Source organism: Galleria mellonella, unplaced genomic scaffold (genome assembly GCF_026898425.1).
Source record: "Galleria mellonella isolate WM207_F2 unplaced genomic scaffold, CSIRO_AGI_GalMel_v1 utg146, whole genome shotgun sequence".
In the NCBI taxonomy this organism is placed as follows: Eukaryota; Metazoa; Arthropoda; class Insecta; order Lepidoptera; family Pyralidae; genus Galleria; species Galleria mellonella.
In genome coordinates, this window is record NW_026441999.1 from 6,296,725 (window position 1) to 6,323,983 (window position 27,259).

Sequence of the window (27,259 nt, forward strand, 5' to 3'; positions counted from 1 at the left end):
GGTTGGCATCTCGGAAACTCCAAGGATTTCGAGGCGTAAGCGATTGGTTAGGAAGTTAAATTTTGAGGCATTTGAAAGTGATCTTAACGAAACAGACTGGTCAGACGTTTTGAGCTCTGGTAATGCAACGGATGCAGCTGAAAAATATATGAAGAAACTACATGTAATGACAGTAAAGCATACAAAATTATTGAAAGTTAGCAGATCAAAATACGCTCTTAATGAATGGGTCACTCCTGGGTTGATAAAATGCATGAGACATCGTGACGCTCTTCATTTACAGGCAAAAAAAGAACCAAATAATTTAATTATACAGGTAACCTATAAAAGATACAGGAATTTCCTCACTGACCTACTTAAAAAACTTAAGATTCAATATAACGGTAAAAATCTGGAAACTAATAAAAATAATCCAAGAAAACTTTGGAAAACTATAAAAGATATCTGTGAACTGAAGAGACAAATGAAGAACAGTATTGATTTACTTCATATAAAAAATAACCCAGTAGAGTCTCTCTCTGAATGCAACAAATATTTTTCTAGCATAGGGCAAAATCTAGCATCAAAAATATTAAAAGATATTAATAAATCGGAACAGGACCTAGCTAGAGCAGTTAGCAATGTCAGAGGTTCAGCAGGTTCTTTTTTTATGACACCAACAGATACTTATGAAGTCAGGACAATAATAGGGCAACTAAACCTTAATAGTGCTCCTGGTTTGGATAATATAAGCACTAAGATGCTAAAAAGAGCATGCAATTTTATAATTGAACCCCTGACACATATAATAAATTTGAGTCTGTCCTCGGGGCAATTTCCAGAATGTTGGAAATCTGCTGCTATAATACCTATATACAAGGATGGCCTGCAAACTGATCCGTCAAACTATCGCCCAATTTCTCTCCTAAGTGTGTTCTCCAAAATTCTAGAAAGGGTGGTAAATTTACGCTTAACAAAATTTTTAGAATCTCAAAACGTTATAAGTCATAACCAGTTTGGTTTTCGTAAAGGAAGATCTACTGAAGAAGCAGCTAATTTCCTTATAAAAACTGTAACTGACGCTATTGATCATAGACAGAAATCTCTTGGAATATTTCTCGATCTTTCCAAGGCATTTGATACTGTTTCTCACTATATTCTACTACGGAAGCTCGAAGTTATTGGAATACGAGGCGTGACTCTTAGATGGTTTTCTAGTTATCTTGAAAGGAGAAACCAAATCGTAGTCGTAGATGAACATAAAAGTAATACATCATATATTTCTTTTGGAATTCCACAAGGAAGTATCCTCGGGCCTACACTGTTTTCTATTTACATGAATGACCTCTGCCATCTATTTGATGATGACAACAACGTCCAAGTAATCTGTTATGCTGATGACACTGCAATAATTTGCACACAAGAAAATTGGTTTTCTGTTTTTTCTGCAGCTAACTCGGCCATGAAGATTGTATCAAATTGGTTGGGAGCAAACCTACTTACTTTAAACACTGCAAAATCTAAATATGTTTGTTTTCACAACACCAAAGCTTCTAGTCCCCCAACGTCATTATCCTTGATTATCCATAAATATTCATGTGATAATAACAAAATCTGCAGTTGTGATTTCCTTGATAGGGTTCATGAAGTGAAATATTTGGGATTAATCTTGGATCAAAAGTTGACTTTTGCTTCTCATATACAAGTGCTTTCTAAACGTATACGTAAACTTATACACGTTATGAAGCTTCTGCGTAACGGCGCGAGCAAGAATGTTTTATTACTTGTATACAAAAGCATAGCTCAATCACTGTTGATGTACTGCATCACAGTGTGGGGCGGTGCATCAAAATCATATATGATTGCACTTGAAAGGGCACAAAGATCTGTCTTAAAAGTAATGTTTAGGAAACCAATTCGTTTTCCCACCTATCTTTTGTATCAGGAGGCTGCTGTTCTGACAGTGCGTCAACTTTATATACTTAAAGTAGTAATGATGCACCACAAATCTCCTCTCCTCCCGCAAAAACCTTCGGACCAGAGAAGGCGCAAAATAATCATCCCTCGCATTAATACTGCATTTGCAAAGCGCTTTAGTTATTATTCGTGCCCATTTATATATAAAAAACTTAATAATCTCTGCAAACTGGATGGTCTTAACAATGCGGAAGCTAAACATAGGATACAAGGATATTTACAAAATCTTGATTACGATGCCACAGAATTAATATTATATACCATTTATTGATATTCGTATATAGTAGTGTATGTCTTTAGTATATTTAATTGTATGTATTTATTTATGTAATATTAGAGTATTTATATAATTTTCTGTTTTATGCGCATGTCTTCATGAAGCACTTCATTTTAACTTGTTGCTTTCGTAAAACTGGCTTAGTATTTTAATTTAACTTATATTTGTAAACCACCGTGTCTTGGTAATCTCATATGGACTCCCGCGATACAGGTTCTCCTAGTGCGGGGTCCAATGTACTCGCTGTTGTAATTTTTTTTTTTTTTTTTTGTATTTAATAAATAAAATAAATAAATAAATAAATATTATGTTTATTATAAATTTGTAATTATTGTTTAAAAAAAATTTATAACATTTAATGTACTGTTTTTATTAACTGAAAATTTATTAAGTGAATTTTTACTAATATAATAAATAATATTGTAAGTGAGTTTGTTGCAAGTAAAACAAGAAATGTTATTACAGAGAAATATATAATATTAATACAGAAAAAAAAAAAAAAAAAAAAAAAAAAAAAAAAAAAAAAAAAAAAAATGTGACAGGTTAATACGCTATTTTATCCTAAATGAATTATAACGCACAGAATTATAATGTTTCATGCTAATGTTTTTTTTTTTTTACAAAGTTGTACAATACAAGGGAATAGGATTAAAAATGATGATAAATTATTACTACATTGGTAAAAAATAAATAAAACCACTCGCAAATTTAGAAATTTTGCTTCAATTTGTCTTTAATTACAAAATAATCAACAAAAACCGCAAGTCTCAATTTCAGCGCCATCTAGTATTTCGTCATCTTTATTAGTAACCGTAAACGTTGATAGATGGCGTTGCTACAAAAGGACAACGCGCTATGGTTTAATTGAGGTCGATGGCTAAATTATAATATTGAAAAATATTCTTTATGCGTTGTTGTTTCACATTCAACATAACATGAATGATATTTTTGTGGCAGTAGATTCCTAGTAATGTACGAATCTGCTTTTTTTTTTTTTTTAATTACTACCTTTTACCCGTGGCTCTGTCTGCGATCAGTAATATAATAATATAATCCTTTCCACTCAGGGTTTGCTGGAAGAGAACTCTTACAGAGTTAAGCTCACCTGTTGTACATCTTTATTTTATATATATATGTTGTAATTTTTTAAAGAATAAATAAAATAAAAATGTCCGTGACCAGGATTTTTACTGACCGAACTAAAAAGTAGAGTTAACGATTCTTTCCGAAATTTTCGAAACATAATTAGATAAATCGATTAAAAAATTGAGGTCTACAAAATCGAAATTTTAAAAATCCAATTTTTTTTTCGATTTGTTTTATCTTTTATTTATTTATTTTTTTTTTATATATATGTGCGTAAAAAATGGAAAACATAATGGACACTATAATAATTTACACATTTACTTTGCCCTGTCAGGCAAACAGAAGACCTTGTAAAAATTAACTGCTTTGCATTTTTCTTTTTTTTTTTTTCTTGCTTTCTACTTCGTGGCAGTCCTATTTTTTGCATGACTGTTTCGATTTGAAGGATCCGTTAGCGATCCGGTAGCAAAATAATAGGGTACGGAGGCATAACATCGTTGTCTTTAAGAATAACAGTGCATGAGTACTATCATGGGTATCACAGTATATTCGCTGGTATCGATGCTGCTGTTCGTGTCTATGGGCGACGATTTCCGCTTTCCATCAGGCGAGCCGTCAGTTGCTTGTCATTCTAGATGCAGAATAAAAAGTGAATCTCCACCTGTTCCGACCTGGAAACTCCTAGTGAATTCAATCATGCTCATTTCCCATCCATTCCATATCACCTGATTTCTTATTTAGCTTATCTGTCAATACTTCGTCAACGTATACCAATAGCGTATGTAATTGCTTAGTTTTTTTTTAATTCTTCTCAGCAGATACAACATTCCGAACCCAGCAGTATAATCATAAAAAGTCTATCATGTAATATTCTGTTCCAGCTCTTTCGATGCGCTGAAGAAGTCTCTGGTCGGCGTACAGAAGTATATCCAGGCGACCGACCTCTCAGAAGCGTCCCAAGAGGCCGTTGAGGAGAAGCTCCGCGCTACCGACCGCCAGTAAAGCATTTGACCTACCGACGAACGGTGCACATCACTAGCGGGCATCGATATCGACGCGCGGGCTTATCGATTGCTGAGCTTTTAACTTTGTCGATTCGAATCTGTTGCTTTCGGATGATGGTTACTTGAAATATTTCATTATAATAATCGCTACATTAAAACTTTATCCTTTTATATTTTATTCAATAGAGAGCGCTGTTTTGCTGTCATTGGACGTACAAATATTACCAACTACCTATTACGTTTCAATCTTGTTCATGGTTCGTTAGTTCTTTATATACGCATAATTAATTAAGACCCGATGTAACGATTAAATCGTTATAACAATCGACATATAAGATTGTATATTAATTGTCATCACTTATCGAATCGTCAGTATCGATGCAACAATCGATACCGTTACGTCACAAGGCAGTATTGCGAACGGTAGTGGTGTGCACCGAGCAACTAAATCGCATGGGTTCATTTTATATCATTTCAACCCTGAGCTTCGCAGTCGATTACACCCAAAATGGCGGGCGTTATACAGTGAACATAGCTGTAGTCACGCCCTACAGCCACTATAGCAATTAAGGAGTAATTTAAATTATACTAATTATATATATATATTTTTTTTCCTATAAATAACTAAAGAGTTAAGGTAAGCTCAAACTAAATTATACAGCGGCGCTCGATATCTTTAATTTGAAATACAGGTTTGCGGACGTCGGCTTTTTGTACTATTTAGAATGTAATATAACGGATGTACTGTTTTATACGATCGCCTAAGTTTCGTTTGAAATTCAACTGCTAATATTAGCTTTCGGCTCGGTACCGCGGCGGGCGTTGGATAGGTATTTTGTAACCAATTTATTCAGAATACACTCGATATAAGTGAGAATACCAGTTGTTTTATTTGTAATTCCTTTTTTAATCATCATATCGGCCATTATCTGTCCAATACTGAATATAGTTGTCCCGAGTTACCAGCATGCACTGACTCCCTGCAATACATTAGAGTTCGTCACTCCATCTAGTGGGGTTCGTTCGAAACTACGTTCGCCCTTACGAGAGAGGGATGCTGCTACCCATCCCTCAACCATTAGTTGCCTCTTGCGACATCCACTGGAAAAGAAGGGGTAATCTGGGACCACACGGGCAAAAAGTTAAGAATAGATGGTAATATATAGCAACTAACACAACAGTTTGTTTCCTTATTCAGGTCCTCCTTCGTATAAGATTAAGGACAGAAAGGACTGGACAGTAGGTGAGACATGGTCTGTGATCGCACTCCACAGTCGCAAGCCTCCCGAGATATAACACCCCATTTCACCAGGTTGTAACTATAGCCAATCTGTATTTGCAATCTATTAAGGAATTTCCAGATTGGTTACTACAATTCGCCACCCGGGAGTAGGTGCTTAGCTGTCGAACAAAATCTAAGAGCAGGATAGCTCTAATTCCACAAGTCGACTTTGCTTTTCATTGGGGTAGTAATATTCGTAGTATAGTCTGTAGATGCAGATTTTTTTAATGGGTTAAAATGCCATGGTAACCCCGCCTACGTTATCGGTATACACTGGCGGGGTGCCAGTGAGAGATGATAGGTGAGGATGAAAAGACAGGTCAGTTAGCCCATCGTGATAAATTAGCCACAATAGTTTCCAAGGGGAACCGCGTGGAGGTCGACTTGATAGGGTATATTGATAGCAGTGGAGACTAACCACCCCATTACTAACAATCCCTTCCCCCCACTCTGTAAATGTAGACGCACGTCCCTGAATATAATCTTGCCACCTATGTGATTCCGTTTCTATTTATTCAACTACCTTCTACAGGGGAGAAAGGGATTGTTAGTAATGGAGACAGAATCCCATTGCTAGCAATATACCCAACCAGGTCGACCTCCTCGCGGTTCCCCCTGAAAACTATCATGGTTAATTGCTGATGAATTCATCATAATAGGCTAACTGGCCTGTTTTCATTCTCATCTATCACCCTTCACTGGTGCTCCGTCAGCGTATCCCGTTAGCGCAGCCGGGGTTACGATATCATTTTCACCCATAAAAAAAAAACTACCTTTTACATCACCATATTAAAAAATGGAGACAGACTATAAATAAAGAAGAATAATTTACAATATTTTAACATGAAACACGAAATGTGATTCAAACATTTATTAAAACTTACGCAACAATATTACTATCACACTATATTAACTATCACAAAACCTTAACTACATCTTATCAAATATTAGTAACTTATAAAACAGGACAGAATTAGCACGAAATTTATCATAATAACATGAAGGTAGACATACAATAGAAACAATTGACAAGTAAATGACAACCAGAGGGCGCCACTCAGGCAATATGCCCACAGTGGCAAAATAATTCACTGCAAGTTAACAGAGCCATTCACTGTAAAGGATGGTAAAAGAGTTAGACAGGACATTGATGACCCACTTGATAAAAATAGCCATCTAAAACATGGATATCATACAATATACTGTGACACCCATATAGTTATATATACCTTGAAGTTCTTGAGAGCTAGTATCTGTTACATAGAATATGTGTCTACGTGAAGTTAACTAGTCGAATCTCTGTAAAAGTTTCTCCTATATGCATTGCTTACTTTCATTTTGGTTCCTATTTCATAAACATTAGAAATGTTAAAAATAATATCGAAATTCCCTAATTTTTGTGCGATTAGTAACAAGTTAACTCTTTGATATTTATTATCAGATTCTTGTATTGTGTTTCCAAACAAAACTGTAAATCTTAATTTTTTTTAAGAGTTTTCTCTTGTCGGTACGACTAATTTATGCATTTTCTTCCAGCCAGTTCTACTTCAGGCCATATCCTTGACCTCCCTATACGACATGACACCTAGTGTTTCCTTTATCTGTCCCATCTAAATTATTTCTAGGTTTTCCTCTTCCTCTTTTGTCTTCTATTTTTTTAGTATGCTCTTTAAAAAGTTGTCATGTCATATAAGGCGGCCCAGCATTTTGTCTCTTCTATTCTCTATTGTTTTTATTAATATTTTTTTTTCGTTTTCAAAACTTCCTCATGCAAGATGCATCTTAATGCAATCTTAATTATTAGTTTTTATTTCTTAAAACGAGTGTATACAGTATCAGTTTTGCCTTTTTATTTATTAACTTTTTATAGTATTATCTAAAAATAACCAAAAAATTGCAATTTGTTCTTGTTTGAAAACACCTATATTATTATTGTATATAAAAATAGCCACAAAATATTTAAATGTTTGACGCAATTCCGACAATTCTTACTTCAGTAACAACTAGTGGTCGAACAGTGGTTGAAATTCAACCATAATATATATATATTATAATAAATAAATTTATTATGGTTATGTTTGACATTTAGTAAGACTATGGACAAATAATATTAATCTATTCTCAATATGACCACAGACTAATAATAAACAAAAGAGTTATATGCGTATGTGTGTGTCAAATACATGGTAGTGTGTGTGTTTTTTTTTATTGATTTAATGTATTTTATATACATAATTTAAAAAAAATATTAGCACTCTGCTCCCCTTCTCTATATAAAATATATGTGTGCAAAATTTGATACTCTTCCGTCCGCTCAATTTTCATAAAAAGAGATATAAAGTTTTTACTTCACGTAATAATATATAGAGAAATAGATAGTTACTACGGTATTAATAGAAGTCACAATGTAACTAGCCGATACGTCGTGATTATATCAGTTTTAAATATTTATTGGTCTTTGTCATTATCTATCCAAATTAAAATGTTATCTATAAAGAAGGACCCCGCATCAACTTGTTTACAAACGTGTAAAACTATGTACTTTTATGCACCAAATGTATTGTGGTACATTGTTGGTTCAGTTATTTAAGTTTTGGGTCTTAGTTGGTGCGAAGTTTTTTCTTCAGTTTTCTTTCTATGTGCATTATAAACTTGAGAATCTGTTTAAAACTTTAAAATCTATTTTTGAAACTGTCAAGTTCGCACTACGTTCAAAACTTTATTAAGTTACAAAATGTTTTATGTCCTACCCACTAATAGTATATATACATGAACGGAATCACATTCCGTATCTAGAGCAAGAGTGAAAATTATTGTAGGTAGATATGTAATTTGAAATTTTTTACTACTTGTAAATTGAAATTTTCATAAACATCTCGGCAATTATAATAATATTATTAGAAAACTCTTTAATACATTATAATAGGTAGGCATCTTGTTTCAAATTATTGCGTACGATAATTGTTGCTGATGTAACTGGCAGCTTTTATAACCATAATATAGGTTTTTTTTTTATTTTTCATAAATTCAATTTTTTTTAATTCTCAATTTCCGTTAAAAGAAATGCGTCCAGTACATTCCTAGATGATTGCAATTTCAATATGTTTTCAATTTTTTTAATTTAATTATTTATAATAAATAAAGGGGAGACTTTTCCCCATCTGGAAAATATGCAGAGTACCTATACAAAACATCTATATATTAGTTCATAATATGACATGTATGTCTTTTATCCATAGGAACAGCTTAGACTTGAATATTTCGAAGTGAAATGAATGGCACATTATTTTTTTCTCTTGTCCGAGTGCCTAATCAATAAATATCTGAAACAGTATGTGACACGTGACCTGCTTTACTACCTCGAGTCTAGAGACCTCCCTATTCCTAACACTTCAGTGTTAATTACGTACTTTCCATTTTTCTCTCTTGACATCTTATTAGGACGTCAATATATGAATTGGCGAGCACCAAACAGTCGATCCTTTCAACTGCAATTATCAATTCTATTTCATAAGCATTAGAGTTTCAATTTAAATGCTGATTGTGCTTATAGTGTCGGCCGGTGCCGGTGTCACGTTCGGCTGTTGAATTGTGGGATCCAGTAATGGGATACTGTCCGTAGTCCTGTAATAAATATTAACTATATGTAGTTCAGGGTCCTTAAAACCAAACTAGGACGAGTGCGAGAACACTTCTAGCACGTTGGGGGTAAGGATTATTAAATTATTAATAATGGAGATTGGTAGCAAAGAATGAGACTATTAGATCTCCATTTCATCCATCGACCTGATACCGCCTGCGCTAACAATATATGCTGGCCAGTGAAAGATGACAGGTGAAAATAAAATAGCAGGTCAGACATTGTGACAAATTCCATAAAATTCCATTCCTTATCAATAAAAAACCTAATGATATGTAGTTCTAATCTTTAATAATATTATAAATGAAAAATGAGTTTGTTAACTCTTTGCGTATCTGAAATTTGGAATACATGTACTATATGGGATGGAGTAAAATAAAGGCTATTTTTATCATGATCACGCAAACGAAGTCACAGGTAAAAGCTAATACTAATAAAGAGGAAAAATTTCTTTTTTCTAACTGTAATGGATAAAATTTCAAAAGTTCTTAACCGACTTTAAAAAAAATCTCTCATTTATAGAAAGCTACGTTATAAGCGAGTATCTACCTAGTATGGGTTGTGTTTTTTTTTGTTAATCTCACCTGGTTCTCGTCATCGTGGGCTCCGTGATCACCTCCTCGCAGCACGGTGTGTTACTCTTGTTGCGTACGATGGGCAGAGTCGTGCAAATTGTAGCAGTCAGGTATACGTACTGATGTTAAATACATAATATATTAACATTTGACTACTTAGCTTTATAGTTACCGTCATAGGCATATTTAAGCATGGGGTCAGGTCGACCATGCCCACCCCCAAAATTATCTAGAGCCCACTCCATGATCTGAGCAAAACTTTCAGATATGCGCAAAGACACATTTGAGAGTAGGTACATATGCGTCTTATTAAAGGGCGTGGCCTCATTTTAAAATTTAAATACAGCACTGATCCCACTCAGGTAGACTATGCTCACTCTAGGATTGTCTGATGCCCATCCCACGATGCGAGCGAAACTTTTGGCTATAGGCAAACATGACTACCTACATAATTTGCCCTTTTTAAAGGGCCAGGCCTGCCTTCCCTGGAAAACAATCTTCAGTACTCCAATCTAGGCGACGGTCATCACCTTCTATTTCACAACTCGTTACCTTATTTGCCTTTTATTTCCAGTTTACATAAAAAAAAATATTTCTGTTTACTTACCATAGCAACAACCAGTATCAGGTAAATGGTGGGCGTGGACCAATGCGCTGCGTTCTCTATAGCCACCACACCCATCACCCAGTTTATGGCGAAGAACGGTTCCAATACCAAGCACAGGTTCAGATAGGTCTTCAGCTCGTTCCCCTCGGTATTCCAGCTCCATTTCCACGAAAGATTGTCCATGTATAGCATGTTCAGTAAGCCCTTGTCTTGGATTGTTTTGGCTTGGTTTGACTGTAAAAAAATACCGTTGTACATGTTACGCAGCGCCATCTAGTTCTAACTATGTAGAGTAGAGGGAAAGAGATTGTTAGTAATGCTGGCAATAAACCCTATCAGGTCGACCTCCACGCGGTTTCCTCTGGAAACCATTGTGGTTAATTCTAGTAAAATTTGTCACGATGGGCTAACTGACCTGCTTTCATCCTTACCTATCATCCCTCACGGGTGCCCCGCCAGCGTATACCGATAGTGAGGGGGGGGGGGGCGTACCATTCCATTATCACCCATTAAAAAAACTATGTAGAGTATGGGGCGAGGGATTGTTAAAGATGCGGTCTATCAGTACCATTGCTAGCAATATACCCCATCAGGTCGACTTCCACGGGATCCCCCTGTAAATCATCATGCTGAATTCCAGGTGTATAACAAAGTTAATTTTTTAAAAAAATGTTATAAATTTAAATTACATATGGCAACTAAAGTGATTTTGGATAACTATGAAAAAATAATTTGGCAACACTGATATTGTTTGACTTCCGTGTTTGCCGTTCAATGGCGTTCTGTAATAAAAACTTGTAGTTGATTGACAATTTTGTTAACTGACATATTTTCATTACTCAATAGACCCTTACAAATAACACTGCGCGTATTATTTCATAAACCAAATTCTAGTAGTGTATTCATCACGATGGGTTAACTGACCTGCATTTTCTTTCTCACATAACATACCTTACTGATGCCTCGCTAGGGTATACCATTAGCGCAGGCAATGTTACCATTCCTTTACCATCAATTAAAAGAAAACTGTAGAGTTTATTGTATGGTTACTATTCGAACGAATTCGTCACAACGGACCAACTTTTTTTTAATAAATGATAACGGAATGGTAAACTCGCCTGCGCTAACGATATACATTGGTGGGGCATTAGTGAGGAATGGTAGGAGGATAATGAAAAAGTAGATCAGTTAGCCCATCGTGATGAATACATTTGGAATTCAGCGCGATGGTTTACAGGAGGAACCGTGTGGAGGTCGACCTGACAGGGTAGGTATGTTGTTAGCAATGGGACTGGTAGCCCGCATTACTAACAATCCTTCAGTCCGACAGACTAACTGACCTGACTTTATACTCGTCGTTTTATACTCCACAGGAATACAGGAGGGTGCACGATTTAATCTTTATTAAAAAAAAATCAAAACCGTCGCGTTACATAAGTACTTTATTTACCCGACAAATCTATATTAAAAGAGGTTTCTTCAGGGTCGGCAACGCACGCATAATACCTTTATTGTTGCAAGTGTTCATAGGCTACGGTAACCACTTACCATCGGGTGGGCCGTATGTTTGTCTGTCACCTCAGTGGTATAAAAAAATAAAAAAATTGTAATATATGTGTTAATTTAACGCTACAGTTTAAGACCGTTCATAACTTGCGTAGCGAAATGTTGCAACGTCGAATTATCTGTTAATTTTCAAAAACAATTTAACATTTTAAATTTTTCTTACCGATTATTTAAAAGTGCTTCGCTAGCAAACTAAAACGTTTCATCGTATATCATAGAATACATTGTATATAAATTAACCACTAAAATTTTGCACCTACTTCATATTTTGCTTTGAAATTTTTCAAATACATTTTAAAAATCAAAATCCTAATTTACGGCGACAGCTTAATAAGATAATTATGGCTTGATTAACGTTTTGTTTAACTAATAGAGTAATCTTTAAATAATTAATCACAAACATTGAAAAATGTTCATTCGGTTTTGTAAATTAATAGATAACTTCGACTTATCATATTTCGTCATAAATGCTCTTAAATATAACTGTAGTTATTAAACATACGATTCCCCCTGACATATCTTAATAACGTTCAATATCAAAGTACCCAATTTATTATTTCACTGTCACATCTCTTATTTAAACCTGAACATATGCCAAGAAAGTGTTGGCAAAAGAATAAGGATGTTGTCGACTAATATACGTCGACAAGAAAGTCGGTAGGTACATAGTATAAAACAGAGGTACCGCAGACAACTTTGTACGCAGTTTCCGTTTACAATGATTATTGAATATCAATTAATTTCTAAAATAAATATCTTTATTACGATTGTAACCCGAAAAGCGACAGGGATATTTTATCGACAAAGATAAAACTACTAAATGCTTTAAATAGAAATAACTGGTAACACTCACCTCATTTACACCGTCGCCGTTCGCATCACCATTAGGTATGCCCAAATTAACGTATTGGCAATCGTCTTCACTCAAATTATAATCTCTGTCGAGTGTATCAGAGCTATCGGTATTTTTCCTGCTGCTACCCGGTGTATAAATATCAAGTGTGTCAATACTACCATTTTTATTTTCCTCCATTGGTTCGTTTTTAGGCCAATTTGCAATATGGTGGTCGACCAATTCTTGTATTTTCGCCGTCAGCATTTCAGCCTGTTTCTTATTAACGCTTTGGAGGCCAAGTATAATGATTGCTGTATTAATGAGTATGAGTATCATGGCCGGCACCATGAAACCCATAACCATACCTTTTTCTATGGACATCCAGCAGTAATGTTTTATTTCGTAGTGTTCCATTGATAACGCATAGTTGAACTGTAAATAATAAAATACATTTAAAAACAAGTCTATTTTGCTTCGCAAAAAAAAAACGCTAGTGCCCTATCGAAAATGAACAATTTAAAAAATATGTAGCCATTTTTACTTAGAATGATGTAAGAATTCTAATGTTACCCCATATATCCAAATCGGAGCAGGTATTTAAAAGACATGGTAGAATAAAGAAACATAATTCGTGTATGAACACTGAAAACATTACACTCCTTTTTTCGGCAGTAGTGTAATGAAGAAAATTATTATATTTCAAAAATAGTCTAAATAGTTTCTCTCGCGAAAGAATTGAAAAATAATCTCCATTTTGAAGGCAGTTTGATATTTTCATTTCTTTTTCAAAGTAAATCACTCACCATAACTACAATTGCCGGTACTCCATAAGCCAATAGATAATTGTACTTTAACGGCAGCAGAGTATCACAAGCGCAATATTCGGCAACAGCAGCAGCCAACGCAACGATCCACATTGCGCATGACACATGAGTATAGTGCAAAAGAAGAGCAATCCTTTCGCATTGTGAGGGAGAGGACACGCCCTGCGAATAAGTATCAGTGCGTTAATGTTAATCCATGTGCACTGACACAGAAGTTAATAGCAGAGCAGAATAAGTTTGAAATGGCGCTATGACAGACTAATTATATAACTGATTATTCCTGATTAAATATTTATATTATGTAAAGGATCATAAAAAAGATTTATATAAGAATTATGAATTTAAACGAAATTTTACTAATATTATAAATATAAAATGGAGTTTGTTTGTTACCTATTGGTGCCTCTATGACTCAACCAATTGTAGTGAGTTTTGTTAAACAGATATACAATGTGAATGTGGGTAGATATAGATGCAAGTGTGGACCTAGACTAACTTATTATGATCAGATAGACTGTGTTCTTTCTAAAGGAGTAGTCGAGATTGTCCGAAACCTATGTGCACGCATGAGACGAGCTACGAGAGTGCAGGAAGCAAAACATGTGTGTGATAAAGAATTCTTTGGCACTTGACTCTCTCTATCTACTCTGCTAGAAACCTAACGTAAAGATAGATATACTAAGGAACGGATACAAAAATGAGGCAGACGGATACTCACCATTGCAGCTTGTATGTAAATAAGCGTACAAGCAATAAGGCAGCAACACAAATTGATGTTGATAGGATAAAGTTTGCTACTCCTGCGGAACTCTGCTGCGTACTCACTCCACATCAGCCACATAACAGCGGCTATGAGTAAGATAACCGCAATACCGCTGGTAATGAAGATCTGTCAGAAAAGAGGATAATTATTAAATTCTAATTATCTAGTATTAATTCTTCTCTTATATCTTCAGTAATATCAAAATCCATTAGTAAGATACTAATACTGTGTATCGATTACTGACATAAAAGCTTTAGGATCTTTGTCATATAAAGTGTTTTCAAACCTATTTAACTAAGTATTAAACTAAATTATTTTTAACAATGCCTTCATAAAAGTTAATAACGCTAACTGTATTGCTTGAAAAAATAAACCAAACTATTTTATCCGAAGTAGTATCGAACCTGTTACTGTTATATAATCGCTAGAGCAACGTGTTAAGCAAATTAAAAACCATTTTAATAGCAAACAACTTACCAATATCATCCATTCATTCCTTACTCCGTGACAGTTATTAAACCCATACAGATATGTGACGCTGTCTATAATGTTATGCTCTTTTAGGTCTGCATCAGCTAAAGAGTCATCAGGTAGGTCAACTTCGGGCTCTGGTAGTTTGTTTTCTATCTGCACCTTATTTACTGTCCGAATGAAAAATATGTTAATTTTGTTATTTTATTATAATCTATATGAGAAAAATTGTGCATGGACATGGCGAAGAAAAATCAACTGCTCTCCATGTGAAGTTTTTTCTCTATACCCATGGCTAAAATACCAATAGTCTTATTAAGTATGAATCCTAACTCATATATAATCTCTACACATCAGGTAAAAAAACAATTTATGGTATGTTAAATATAATACCATTTACACTGAGTGATTTACAATGTTACATGACTATGCAACTTTAATATTTGAACTTTCTAAAATTAGTAAACATAAACAACATAATGTACGAAAAAAAAACCTAAAATAAAAAAAAAAAACAAATGTCCAATGCAATTTCGAGTTTACTTACCTTGATTGCTCTTCGCTATAAATTCAGGGTTGGGATACAAAGGTGGATTATCGTCGTATATGGAAGACGTAAAGTTCGATACAACGCCACCGTACTCCGTATCGTATGAAGTTATATCATAATCTGGTCTGTCCTCAGGTTTAGGATATGTGGCCTTATGATACTTAATTGATACCGGTTGGAAGGACCGATATGACACCAACTTTTGATTCTTGAAAAACCCATCATCAATACTCGATCGTCGTACATGATGAGATGTTCTGTTTTGTTGTGATGCTGAAATTATTAAAATTTTATTCCCCAAAAATAATCACAATCTTTGCTACATTTTTATATTCTTATTGTCATTCGAAATTTATATATTTTTTTGACATATTGTTTTTACATATTGTTAAAATATATTTTGCTAATGTCTGTCTCCTCATCTTTTCTGTAGTTTTCCATTCTAAAATCCTCTCATTACATATTAAAAGTATTATCTCCGTTTCAATAACCTTAGTCGTAACATACAAAAAAAATATTAAAGTTATTTGAATAGTAGGTTTGTTAGTGCCTTATACATTCAAATCATCAATATCATATCAACCATTATTTGTCATTGTTAAACATAGGCACCCCCAACCCCAATTTGGGGGTTTTACTAGTAGTTGCCACGCTTGTCAGGTGAATTATGCTATGTAAATTAGGCTTTACCACACGGCGATGATACATTAAAATATGTAACTAAATATCTTATAGTTATAAGATGTTAGGTACCTTATATACTTATCACGCGTTACAACAATGATAAAAAAAAAATTAAAATAACTACATTTAAAAACGACTATTTTTTATTTTGAGTAAACTTCTATATTAATGCAGTAAGTTTTATATGTTTGTTAACAATTTTTATATTACATAATATGTATTATTTTTATATGTCAAAAAGTTTTAAATTTAAATGTGGAAATAACGGTGTGACAGTAGGATAAACTTTTTTTTTTTAATAATATTTAAAAAAGTGCATGCTTTTAAGACTTGTTTAAATCTATGGCCTTTGGCTGATGGCTTTCGCCAAAGTCACAATAAATGAAAAAAAAAAATCTATGGCCTACTAGATTTGATAAGAAATATTTTATTATCATTATTTTATTTTCAAAAACAAATTGCATTTAATATGTATATAATATTTTTTTAATTATTTCATGAATTTATGTATTTGGTTTGTACTTTTGGTTATTATTTCGTTTCCAAATTTAAATTTTTATATCGGTATACATGGAAAATTCATTATTACGGGTATTTTCATTTTTGTGTGCAATACAAAAGTCTTATAATGAATTAATTTATTGTAATTTTCGTTTATCGAAACTATCCAAATTCCCATATAGTAAAAAATATTTTACTTATACGAAAATAAGGTCAAGGTCAGATCAATACAAGGTAAAAAATTTTTATACTTGTATTTGGCGTTTGAAATGGCTAATTACTTATCTTAAATTGAGTTATTATTCTAAGCTTAAGCGTTTTTTGGGGTAGGCAGGACTTATAGACGGACTCTTACTTGTTTTTATATATTTAGCAGATATCTAAACTGTTCAAGTACTTACTAAAACTAAATAGACATACAGTAACTCGTTACATACCTCCAACATTCACGCACGATACAAAGAAAATAATCAAAAAAACCAATTTAATAATGATTCCGCACATTATACATATATCGATTTTAGTTAATTCTTTTATAGTCTTTTTCAGTTAGGTATCAATGATGCAGATGCATAGATCTTTTACAGCTTTACATTTTGTATTTTCTAATACAACAGATGTAAATTCATTTGTTTACTATTAACATCAATAAAATAATATTATGCACATTTTCCGTGAAAAATCGATACTAGAGGGACATTCCGTTTTAAGCAAACTTAAAGTTATATTTAATCCAGTCGTTTATTATACAATACATTCATGCCATATTTGCATATTTATTTTTCAAATATTTTATTTTGAACTATCTCGACTACAAAATAATTTTATGAATAAATGTTATTTAAGCAAAAAAATAAGACTAGTTTCTAGCAACACTGATCACCTGTTTGTTTTGACAAATACATAACACCACGTGACGTCTGTTTCCTCAGTCAATTTTGTTTTGATCATACCAAATTATTTGTAATGTAACCAAAAATACACCAAAATGAGTGCAATTTTAAAATTTATCCGTGAAAACCACATCCTAGCCCTAATAGAACAGGCCATTGTTAAGAAAAAATCAAGATTGAGTCTCAACGCGTTCGAAATCACGGAAATCCCATCTCTCCTATATACATGTTTGGAAGTGCAACATCTTTATTTACATAAAAATAAAATAACAATCGTGCCAATGCAAATAACACAGCTTATAAACTTAACTACGCTAACTCTCGATTATAATAACATAAATTCATTGCCATCTGAGATCGGCAACTTAAAAAATCTTGTTAATCTAAACATAAGTTATAATCCGTTAAAAGTGTTAATACCAGAGATTTTCGAACTTGAAAACTTGGAAGCGTTTTGGTGTAACCGGACAGAATTGAAGGAGTTACCTAAAGAGATAGGGAAGTTGGAGAAACTCGACACTTTTGGGGCGAGGGGAAATGAACTTAAAACTATACCTGAAGAAATGACCACGCTAACAAAATTGAAGTAAGTGAAACTATTGTACATGCTTTTATCTTACTGAAATTAAAATCATGCATGTAATGCATGCTTTTCGTTTTTTTTATATATAGTTTGTATATTACCATATATTCTTTTTATTTTTCTACTTTTTTTTGATGGGTAAAAATGGATTGGTAACCCCTCCTGCGCTAATGGTATATGCTGGCCAGGTACCAGTGAAGGGTAATCGATGAGATTGAAAACAGGCCAGTTAGCCCATCATGATGAATTCATCAGGAATTAACCATGATATTAGCAATGGAATTTTTAGTCTCCATTACTAATAATCCCTTTCCCCTCTTATTTTTCTATTTAAACATATAAAACATGTGAAAAGCATGTGGAGGTCGACTTGATAGAGCATATTGCAGGGAAGAGATTGTTAATAATAGGGTCTAAAAGCCCCATAACCTATCCTGCTCATCAATGGTTATCCTTTGTAGCAAAAAGCAGACTCACTTAAATTGACTTATATGATTTCAGATGGTTAACTTTAGAAAATAACCAGATAGAGACAATGCCAGATACAATGGACAGGATGGAAGCCCTTGTACATTGCAACCTTCGCCACAATAGGCTCCAGGAGTTCCCGCTGTCAGCCCTAAAATGTCCTGACCTGATGTACTTGCAACTTAACCATAATCAGGTATATAATTTAGAACTTGCTACCATTGGATTGACTTAGGAGATACATTATCTATTGTAAATATCATCATCTTTATATCAGCCTTTAACAGTCCACTGTTAAACATAAGCCTCCCGTAGAGGATGGTTTTATCAGAAGTTGCCAAACTTGGCAGGTGGTTTGGCAATAACAGGCTTTAGAGATGTTTTAAGAGGGACTCTGCTGCCCATCTCTCGCCTTCCTTTAGTGCCCTTTTATGACACCCACGGGAAAAGAAGGGATAGCCTATTCTATGCCGTAACCACATGGCCAAATTATAAATTTACAGACTAACTATAGAACATATAGTTCAGTTTTTAAGAAGCTTTCCACCAAATTTTAGCAATCTCTGAATTACTAGAAATTGATGATGATATCTTCCTCTTATACTTTACTGAGGGCATAGGATTCATAGACGAAGACACTAACAGAAATATTATTAACTGTTTTAGTGCCATTGATTTTTACTCATTTCTACTTAAAAATGTCAAAAAAATCTTTGTCCTTTTGATGTCATTCTCTTGCAAATATGATCCAAATTTTAATATTTTTTTAAATCGAGCTAAACAGCAACTGATTTCACATTTCGCGGTACTTTTATCGAGGGTAATGGTGCTCGTCTGCACGCAAATGATTAAATATGAAAATAATATTGCAATAATTACTGTTTTTTTAAATTTTTTAGTAGGATTATAATTATTAATAATATTTCAACAAATACAAATACAAATAACTTTATTTTGTTTGAAAAATGGTATAAAAGATGGTATATACTATTTAAATATTGTTCACATTTTTCACTAGAATCTGACATACAAAATTTATTTAATTGTGCCACTATACTATGCTAATACTATTTTACTTAAATCGTCATATTATATAAATGTCAATATATTTACGTATTAATAATAAATTATACAGATTACAAATTACAATCATTTTACAAATTACATTAATTGAGTCACATATTTAAGATTTAAAATATTCAAAATATTCATTAACCGAGTAAAAACATTTTTCTATGAGCCATCTTTTTAGTTTTTTTTTTAATATATTCAAGGGTAATGTTTTTATTTCGTCCGTTAATTTATTATAAACGCTTATTGTCATACAGTTACATTACATTTAGTAAATTGATAAGCATCTTATTGTAAATGTTTATTTCAATGATTATTCAAATTTCTAAAACAATTTTTAAATATTTATCATTTCAATAAATGTCCTGTTTTAATTGGACAACTCTGATTGGTTGGTAAGTATGCATATAAGTCTACTAGGAATTTGGAGCCAGGAGACAATAGATATCTTAAATGGAGGGATATTGTAAGGCTTAATACGCAGGATATGCTCTACTTTATTCTATTATTTTATATTAGAATAAAGCAGGGGAAGCAAAAAGATCCCAATAGATTAACATGCCATAGTTTGTAAGCTGACCCCACAGGTGAATTGAAAATAAATATCCTACTTTATTATTTATAATTTCAGATATCTTCATTGCCTGTGGACTTTGATACAAGCTTCTTGGCTTTACTGGAAATGATCGACTTGCGGTCGAATCCAATATGTGAACTGTCACATATAGTAAGTATTAATAATTATAGAATATATGTATGTTGATTATGGCAACTTTTGACCCAAGGCAGTTTTTATTCTGAATTGTTTGGTGCCCACCTCAATAAGCTCTCCAAGGGGCTTGAAAAAGATTGTTAGTAATGGGATTTGATGGGAACAGCCCCATTGCTAGCCTCAACACAGTTCCCCTGGAAACCAGGGGGGAAGGGATTGTCAGTAATGCTAGAAATGTGCCCTATCAGTTCAACCATCCAGTGAAACCGTCATCATGAATTACTGGTGTATTTATCATCCTCCGTTATCATCCCTCACTGGTGCTCCGCCACCGTATGTCACTAACGCAGGTAAGATTACCATATCGATATCATTCATTAAAAAAAACTGCCTAAAAACCATCATGGTTAGTTCTTATAGAATTTGTCACGAAGGACTAACTGACCTGGTTTCATCCTCGTCTATAATAGCTCACTGGTGCCCCATCAGTTTATACTGATAGCGCAGGCGTGGTTACCATTCGATTTTCACAAATTTAATCCTCTAGTAAGTTCTACTGTCTCGCATATTAGGACCACCCCTTAGTGCGGTACACGGACGAGCCGCCAGCGGAGCCCCCGGCGGCTGCGGCAGCGGCTGGGTCTCGCGCGGCCGCTCAGGCGCTGGCCATCAACGCTACCGCGTTACGGCTGCCGGCAGTACCCGCACAGCGATACGTCGACAGGGACCCTCTCATTATGGGTAAGCAGAAGTTTCTCTTATGAATGATGATGTAATAGTATCCCGCCAACGCATACATAGCGTATATATAATATTGAGTGGTATAGCGATAGATGAAGGTGAAATGATGAAGAAGAGATGAAATTAACCACGACGGTTTCCAAGAAAGACAGAATAAAAGTAATGTTTTAACTAACAAAAGGAAAAGAGATTGGCAAAACATGAATTTAAACTTTCTTCCAACAACCTTCGAAGTAATGTAGTAAGCAATTGAAAATTAAATAAATATATAATGTACCTATATAAAATAACCTATTTGTAGGTGAATTCTATAGTTAATATTTGCATGCCATTTGATGTGGCGAAACATAATGGACATCTTATAAACTTGACAAATGTAACATCTTATCTATAATGTTTCTGGCAAATAAATTTCATTTCATTTCAATGAAATAACTACATAAGTCATTTTTTTCAAATGGCTAATGGAATAGCCTGCATTGCTAATATACGCGTACAAGGCATCAGTAGGGGGTGATAGGTGAGGATGAAAAGACAAGTCATTTGGGCCGTCGTGACGAATTCAGCTAAAATTAAGCACTATAATTTACAGGGGACTGCGAGGTAGTCGACCTGACCCTATATTGCTAGTAATGGGGCTATTAATATATATATATATATATATATATATATATATATATATATATATATATATATATATATATATATATATATATATATATATATATATATATATATATATATATATATATATATATATATATTTAATATTATTATAGACATGGATTTCGACGCGTCGTCAGTAGAATCATCAGAGGACTGGGAGAACAGTGTGAACAGTTCCGAACTGGACGTACAGTACCAGAGCGATGAAGATAGACTAGAGAATGAGGTAATACTTTTTAATTTGGTACAGAGTACTCAATCTGCTAACGTATAAAATATGCAAGTACACAGTACTACTGTCTTTCTAGTTTCAGTAACATGCTTATGTTTTCTACTACCTCATTACACATACATTGGTTAGAAACACATCAAATCCTGCCGAAATATATTTAAAATAATGTCGAAATATTACCAACTTACAACAAAAATATATTTTAGATATATTATAGTACATTTATTTTATTTAGTTTCAAAATATTTTATACGTATGTATATCCTAGTACTTTTTCGCCTCTGTAGTCTTTATTTTCAACCAACTTCTAAAAAAAGGTTCTGAATTCCGTTATTTTTTTTTTTATTTATTACCTCATAACTCTGTCAGTTCTAAACCTATTTGGAAAATTCTTTTTTATATGAGAGGCTATACTATATTTACAGATGCTTTCCGTAGAAATTTTATCAAAATCGTCAATCAGTAGTTTAATTTTGAGACCAAAATAACTGGCTTTGATACAATTGAAGTGTAATTTTTTTGTGAGACAATTTTTTTTATTATTGTATACAACTAACTATAGCTAGTTGTATCCCACGACTGCGTCTGTGAATCAACATTTTAAGTATTCTATATTCTAAACTAGGATATAACCTATCCGTGTATCAAATTTCATTAAAATCCGTTCAGTAGTTGTTTCGTGACAAAGTAACAAACATCCATCCATACGTACAAGTACAGCCACACGAACTTTCACACTTATAATAGTGGTAGGATTCGTATACATTGATAAAGCTGAATTATTTAACTTACTATGATTTGTATCCCCCCCCCCCCCCTTTTCCCATCCTGTTTCCCGCCAATCCGTGCTCCTACAATTGGACGGTATTGTAAACAAGCTAACGTAGATCGCTCAATTCTTCCAGGCCGTCGGCATGGTGTTGCCAGAGTTATCCCGATACGCTTCCACCGCCAGTTGAATAAATTAAAATGGTAGGACACATTTGAAAACCGAATTTTATAAAAAAAAAAAAATGTAAAATTTGTAGCTATAATTTGTTTTCATAGAAGTCAATGAAAATATAAACAAACAAATAATTTTATAGTTAAAAGTTTCGTAAATACACTTTATAATTTAATATAATAACTACCGGTTTTACTTACGTATAATTTAGTCGAGAAAGATCGACTAGTTACGGGTTTAGTTCAGCGCAATAAGCTCGCGCTCGCGTCGCAGCCGCTCAAGATTAAGTGTCCCGAATGATCCGGAAACTAGTCGAGCATCCACGATCAAATTACATGTAAGTTAATCCGATAGTTATTAAATTAAAAACAAATAATTGACTGGAACGTAAAACTGGTTGTGTCCAGTGACAACACAATTAGAAAATCTATGAATGTGTCCATTTGTTAATAATTTAATTTAAAGTTTTTCTTTGATAATTTCAACAAAACTAAGCAATCCATTATGTACTATTGGAACAAACTATACAAAAAAAAGTAGTTATAAAAAACAACAACGACCTTACTTAAATTTTTACATATCAATCTTGTAATTTTTATTCTCTTTTAAACGCACATTTTTTTTATTGTTTACTGTTTTTAGGAGATTTATATCGTAATCCGATAAATATGGTGCTTTTACATATTACTGATAATATAACTAACATTGATGGAAGAAAACTCTATCAGAGTTAAGCTCGCCTTTGTACTTTTGTTTACCTCTGTCATATTTTTATAACTAATGTGTACAATAAAGTATTAAAATAAATAAATAAATAAATTGATAATAACAATTATCTCCTAAAAATAAATTTATAATCGATTTTTTTTAATGCTTTCAATTAATTAACAGCTTTAATACTATTTAAGTCACCAGAGGGAGACTTTGTACAAAAGTCGATTGCTTGGGTACCTCTGTCCTATTCGTGTTTCAACCGCGAAGCAGTTGTGTTTGCATGGCTGTGTTTCGGTTTGAAGTGTCGGATATGGCGTGAATTTACAGGGTACAGAGGAATAACACCTGAGTCCTCAGGAATGGCAACGCATGGGGGGTATCATGGGTGAAACAGTACACTCTGTTATGTCCATGGTACTGCTCATGTCTATAGGCGACGGTTACCACTTTCCATCAGGTGGACCGTCAGCTTGTTTGCCATTCTAAGTTGTATAAAAAAAAAAAAAAAAAATTAAATCGTTAGTGTCTAATCCGTAAAATTTATTAATTGATTATTTAAAAAGTTCTAAAATGTTAATCATTGAATACATTGCATATAAATCTATCAATAAAAATGTTATATCTATTTCATATTTTCCTTCGAAATTTTCCAAAAATCCGTAAAATAAATCTTGTTCTAAAGTTTTTTTTTTATGTAATTTAACAAAAAAAAAGGTAACAAATTACTCAAATGGTTGTACCCCTATTTAGACACATTAGATTTGATTTATTGAGTAATTATTGGAATACTGTAAGTAAAATTATTTTTTTTTTCAAACTACTTATTGATTGGTATATTTTTGATAAGTAAGGCTGTCAATTAATAAAAAAAAGAGTATTTTACATGTAGATAGATATTACATTTGTTTAGTTGCAAGAATTGAAAATTTACAATTGGTGTTTCATTTTTTTTTTCAAACGTAGGTAGTGTAAAGATTGTTATTTATTTTTAAAGCACTAGTGTATAAGTATCAATTACGAGCCAAATATTTGATAAATAAAAGTAATAAATTTGTTTAGTATCTAAACAAATGGTAAACAATTTCATCAAAATACTTTTTTTGTTATTGGCACGCATGAGAATGCTGTGACACCCTTTCTTTCTTTCATAAACACTCGATAGATGTAGGTTGCACCTGTATAAGTTATATATTTTGTATAACATATATAGAAAACAGGCAACACTTTATTAAAAACATGTTGTCAAGTACCTATCTCTTATAATTTATAAAATAGATATATCGTCATAGTCGTAGAATAGTGACGGATCTATATATGTAATCTTCGTCAGATCCGTCAGTATTCTACGACTATGACGGTATTAATTTTCTCAAATCAAATTTATATTTAGGAATGGCTCAATGTTTTTATACAATAATGTAGTTAATAAACCATAATATGGTATACTGTATTATAGCTCAAAATTAATGGTAGAGTGTGAGTAAATTACATAATTTTTTTACAGAATGACTGGCAACACTTCATTAAAAACAATATGTTGTAAAGCACCTTTCTCTTATAACTTTATATTTTAATTTTTTTTTTCAAATTAGAATTACTAAACTTTAATACAAAAGTAATTAATAAATCATAATATGGGTAAAATATTATAGGTATATATTATAGGTAAAATCAAAGGTAACGGGTGAACTAAATTGCATAAATTTATGGTTATGGTAAATTTCTAAGATGGCTGTAAAAATATATCGTAGTTTTAGTTGTATAAAAAAAGTCGGATATCCAAATGAGTAGTAAGTATATATATAATGTATAATCTAATTATATATTACTTCTATGAACAAAAAGATAAATTGGAAATATTTTATAAAAGTATCAAATTGTATTCATGGCGCCAAATTATTAAAAATTATATTCCTATATTCATGTATAATTAATAACATATACATATATAATGGTTGTGTCTTAGTTTTATATAATTAGATATAATACTAATATTTATATAATAAATACTAAAATCATACAAGGGAAATCCCTTTTATGATTTTAGTATTTTAGCTTTCGAGTAAATCATGTATTATCAATCAATCGCTATGAGCGGCCATCTTAAACATCGGCCATTTTGAATATTAAAAAAGCGTTGAATAAGCTCGTCTAAATTTCTTTCTTTCTAAAATATTCTAAATTAGGTTGTTATCATTTGTATGATAACAACCTATTTTTATTTGAAACTGTATGTTATTATTTAAATATGTAGACACATATTTCATTAATAACAAAATATTAAAAGAATCTCATTGTCAAGTTTTTTATTTTTTATTTTATATCAGTAGGAATGTATAAATTACTTTTTTATAAAAACTTTCGTGGAATTAAAATATTTTAATTGTTACAGAAATAATGGTATTATGTTACATTATATATTATATACTTTTTGTATATATTTGTAACAGCAGTTCTAACTATATGATCACAAAATTTCACAATAATATTTGTAAAACTGAACAAGGCGGAATAGTTTAACTGTTAAAAGATTTTTTACTCTTTCGTTCAGTCTGTGTTACCTCTCAATTTGTATTAAGGATATTTCATATTCCGCTTAGGTACTCAGACTTTAGATATTATTTGGTTTAAAATTACAAGGTTTTTGGATTTATTTTTGTCGTTATTTTTTATGATATCCTTTCTAACTATACACTGTATATATTATATTAAATAAGCCATAATGAATTATAAAAAGACATTTAAGTATGCCTCAGTTTGTATTAATTGTTATTTTAGAATATTTACTTATTTTGTTGACTTTATACTATTTTGTGATAATTATAGAATAATTCTTGATAACAATTGTATCATGATAAATAATAATGAAGTAAAATACCAGAGATTCATGTGACCTAAAACAGTTTCTAAGTCCCACTAATAATTCACTTGGTAATAATATAATAACATGGGGTTCTGATGGTTTTATAAAGGGGGGGGGGGGGGAAGCAACGCGCGCGTAACGTACCTTGATGTTACAGGGATTACGGGGTTAGCCTGTCGACAGGCTATGGTAACCCCGTTTACCATCTCTAGCTCTATGCTCGTTTGCCACCAAAGTACTATAATCTAAATCTGTAATTTTGTTGGATTTTACTATATAATTGTTTTTATATATAAATTATTGTCTTTGAACTGTAAAATTATAAAATTCAGGGTCTCTATGTCATTGCAAATATATGTAAATATACTGAATGTACAAAAAATACAATAAATATTTGTTTTTTAAATTTTGATATTTCATTTTACTTTGCAAGCATTCTCATTCACTCGTTCATTTCCAAACATGTATCCCAAATTGTCTATAGCATGTTTAAAATTTACAGGTTTTTATTGGGTGTCAATGGAATAGTAATCCCGCCTCCGCTATGGGTATCAGCACCAGTGAGGGGTGATAGGTGAGGATGAAAGCAGGACAGTTTGCCCATCGTGATAAATATAACAAGAATTAACCACGATGTTTTCCAGAAGGAACCATGGTTAGAGGTTGACCTGTCAGGGTTTATTGACAGCAATGAGGCTTTTAGGGCTCTATTAGTAACAATCTTTCCCCCCCCCCCCATAAGTAATACAATT

The 27,259-nt window shown here is 32.7% G+C and overlaps 3 protein-coding genes across 4 annotated transcripts in view; 2 read left to right on the forward strand and 1 right to left on the reverse strand.

Moving 5' to 3' along the window:
• Positions 1–5,200, forward strand: part of LOC113513260 (cofilin/actin-depolymerizing factor homolog) — a 32,533-nt gene extending 27,333 nt beyond the window's left edge. Inside the window, exon 4 of the mRNA XM_026897250.3 lies at positions 4,201–5,200. Within this exon, the coding sequence (XP_026753051.3) occupies positions 4,201–4,321 (121 nt within the window). The 3' untranslated portion in view covers positions 4,322–5,200. The remainder of the gene's footprint in view (positions 1–4,200) is intronic.
• Positions 5,201–6,478: 1,278 nt separating this feature from the next.
• Positions 6,479–17,425, reverse strand: LOC113513259 (uncharacterized). Its single transcript, XM_031909038.2, has 9 exons — positions 17,059–17,425; positions 15,434–15,709; positions 14,893–15,056; positions 14,371–14,541; positions 13,632–13,814; positions 12,847–13,260; positions 10,428–10,661; positions 9,830–9,939; positions 6,479–9,229 (listed from the first exon to the last, which is right to left on the reverse strand). Exons 1-9 carry the CDS (start codon positions 17,123–17,125, stop codon positions 9,136–9,138), a joined length of 1,713 nt encoding a protein of 570 aa, XP_031764898.1. The 5' UTR covers positions 17,126–17,425; the 3' UTR covers positions 6,479–9,135.
• An 84-nt stretch (positions 17,426–17,509) lies between these two features.
• On the forward strand, positions 17,510–26,913 carry LOC128200007 (leucine-rich repeat-containing protein 1). Of its 2 annotated transcripts, none has more exons than XM_052891847.1 (6): positions 17,510–18,100; positions 18,599–18,761; positions 20,268–20,363; positions 20,921–21,089; positions 21,869–21,981; positions 22,875–26,913. In XM_052891847.1, the coding sequence occupies exons 1-6, from the start codon at positions 17,610–17,612 to the stop codon at positions 22,944–22,946; spliced, it is 1,104 nt and encodes a 367-aa protein (XP_052747807.1). In that variant the 5' UTR covers positions 17,510–17,609; the 3' UTR covers positions 22,947–26,913. The 2 variants fall into 2 exon arrangements, with proteins under 2 accessions (XP_052747807.1, XP_052747808.1); XM_052891848.1 differs by having other exon boundaries at positions 22,893–26,913.
• The last annotated feature ends 346 nt before the right edge of the window (positions 26,914–27,259 follow it).

Excerpts from the sequence above, each read along its gene's own strand:
- LOC128200007 (XM_052891847.1), top strand. The coding sequence starts at position 17,610 with ATGAGTGCAATTTTAAAATTTATCCGTGAAAACCACATCCTAGCCCTA. Across the intron at positions 20,364-20,920 it reads TATGTGAACTGTCACATATA|GACCACCCCTTAGTGCGGTA; the intron begins GTAAGTATTAAT and ends CTCGCATATTAG. Across the intron at positions 21,090-21,868 it reads CAGGGACCCTCTCATTATGG|ACATGGATTTCGACGCGTCG; the intron begins GTAAGCAGAAGT and ends ATATTATTATAG.
- LOC113513259 (XM_031909038.2), bottom strand. The coding sequence starts at position 17,125 with ATGTGCGGAATCATTATTAAATTGGTTTTTTTGATTATTTTCTTTGTA. Across the intron at positions 15,057-15,433 it reads TATAGCGAAGAGCAATCAAG|TAAATAAGGTGCAGATAGAA; the intron begins GTAAGTAAACTC and ends TCATTCGGACAG. Across the intron at positions 13,261-13,631 it reads TACCGGCAATTGTAGTTATG|TTCAACTATGCGTTATCAAT; the intron begins GTGAGTGATTTA and ends TATTATTTACAG.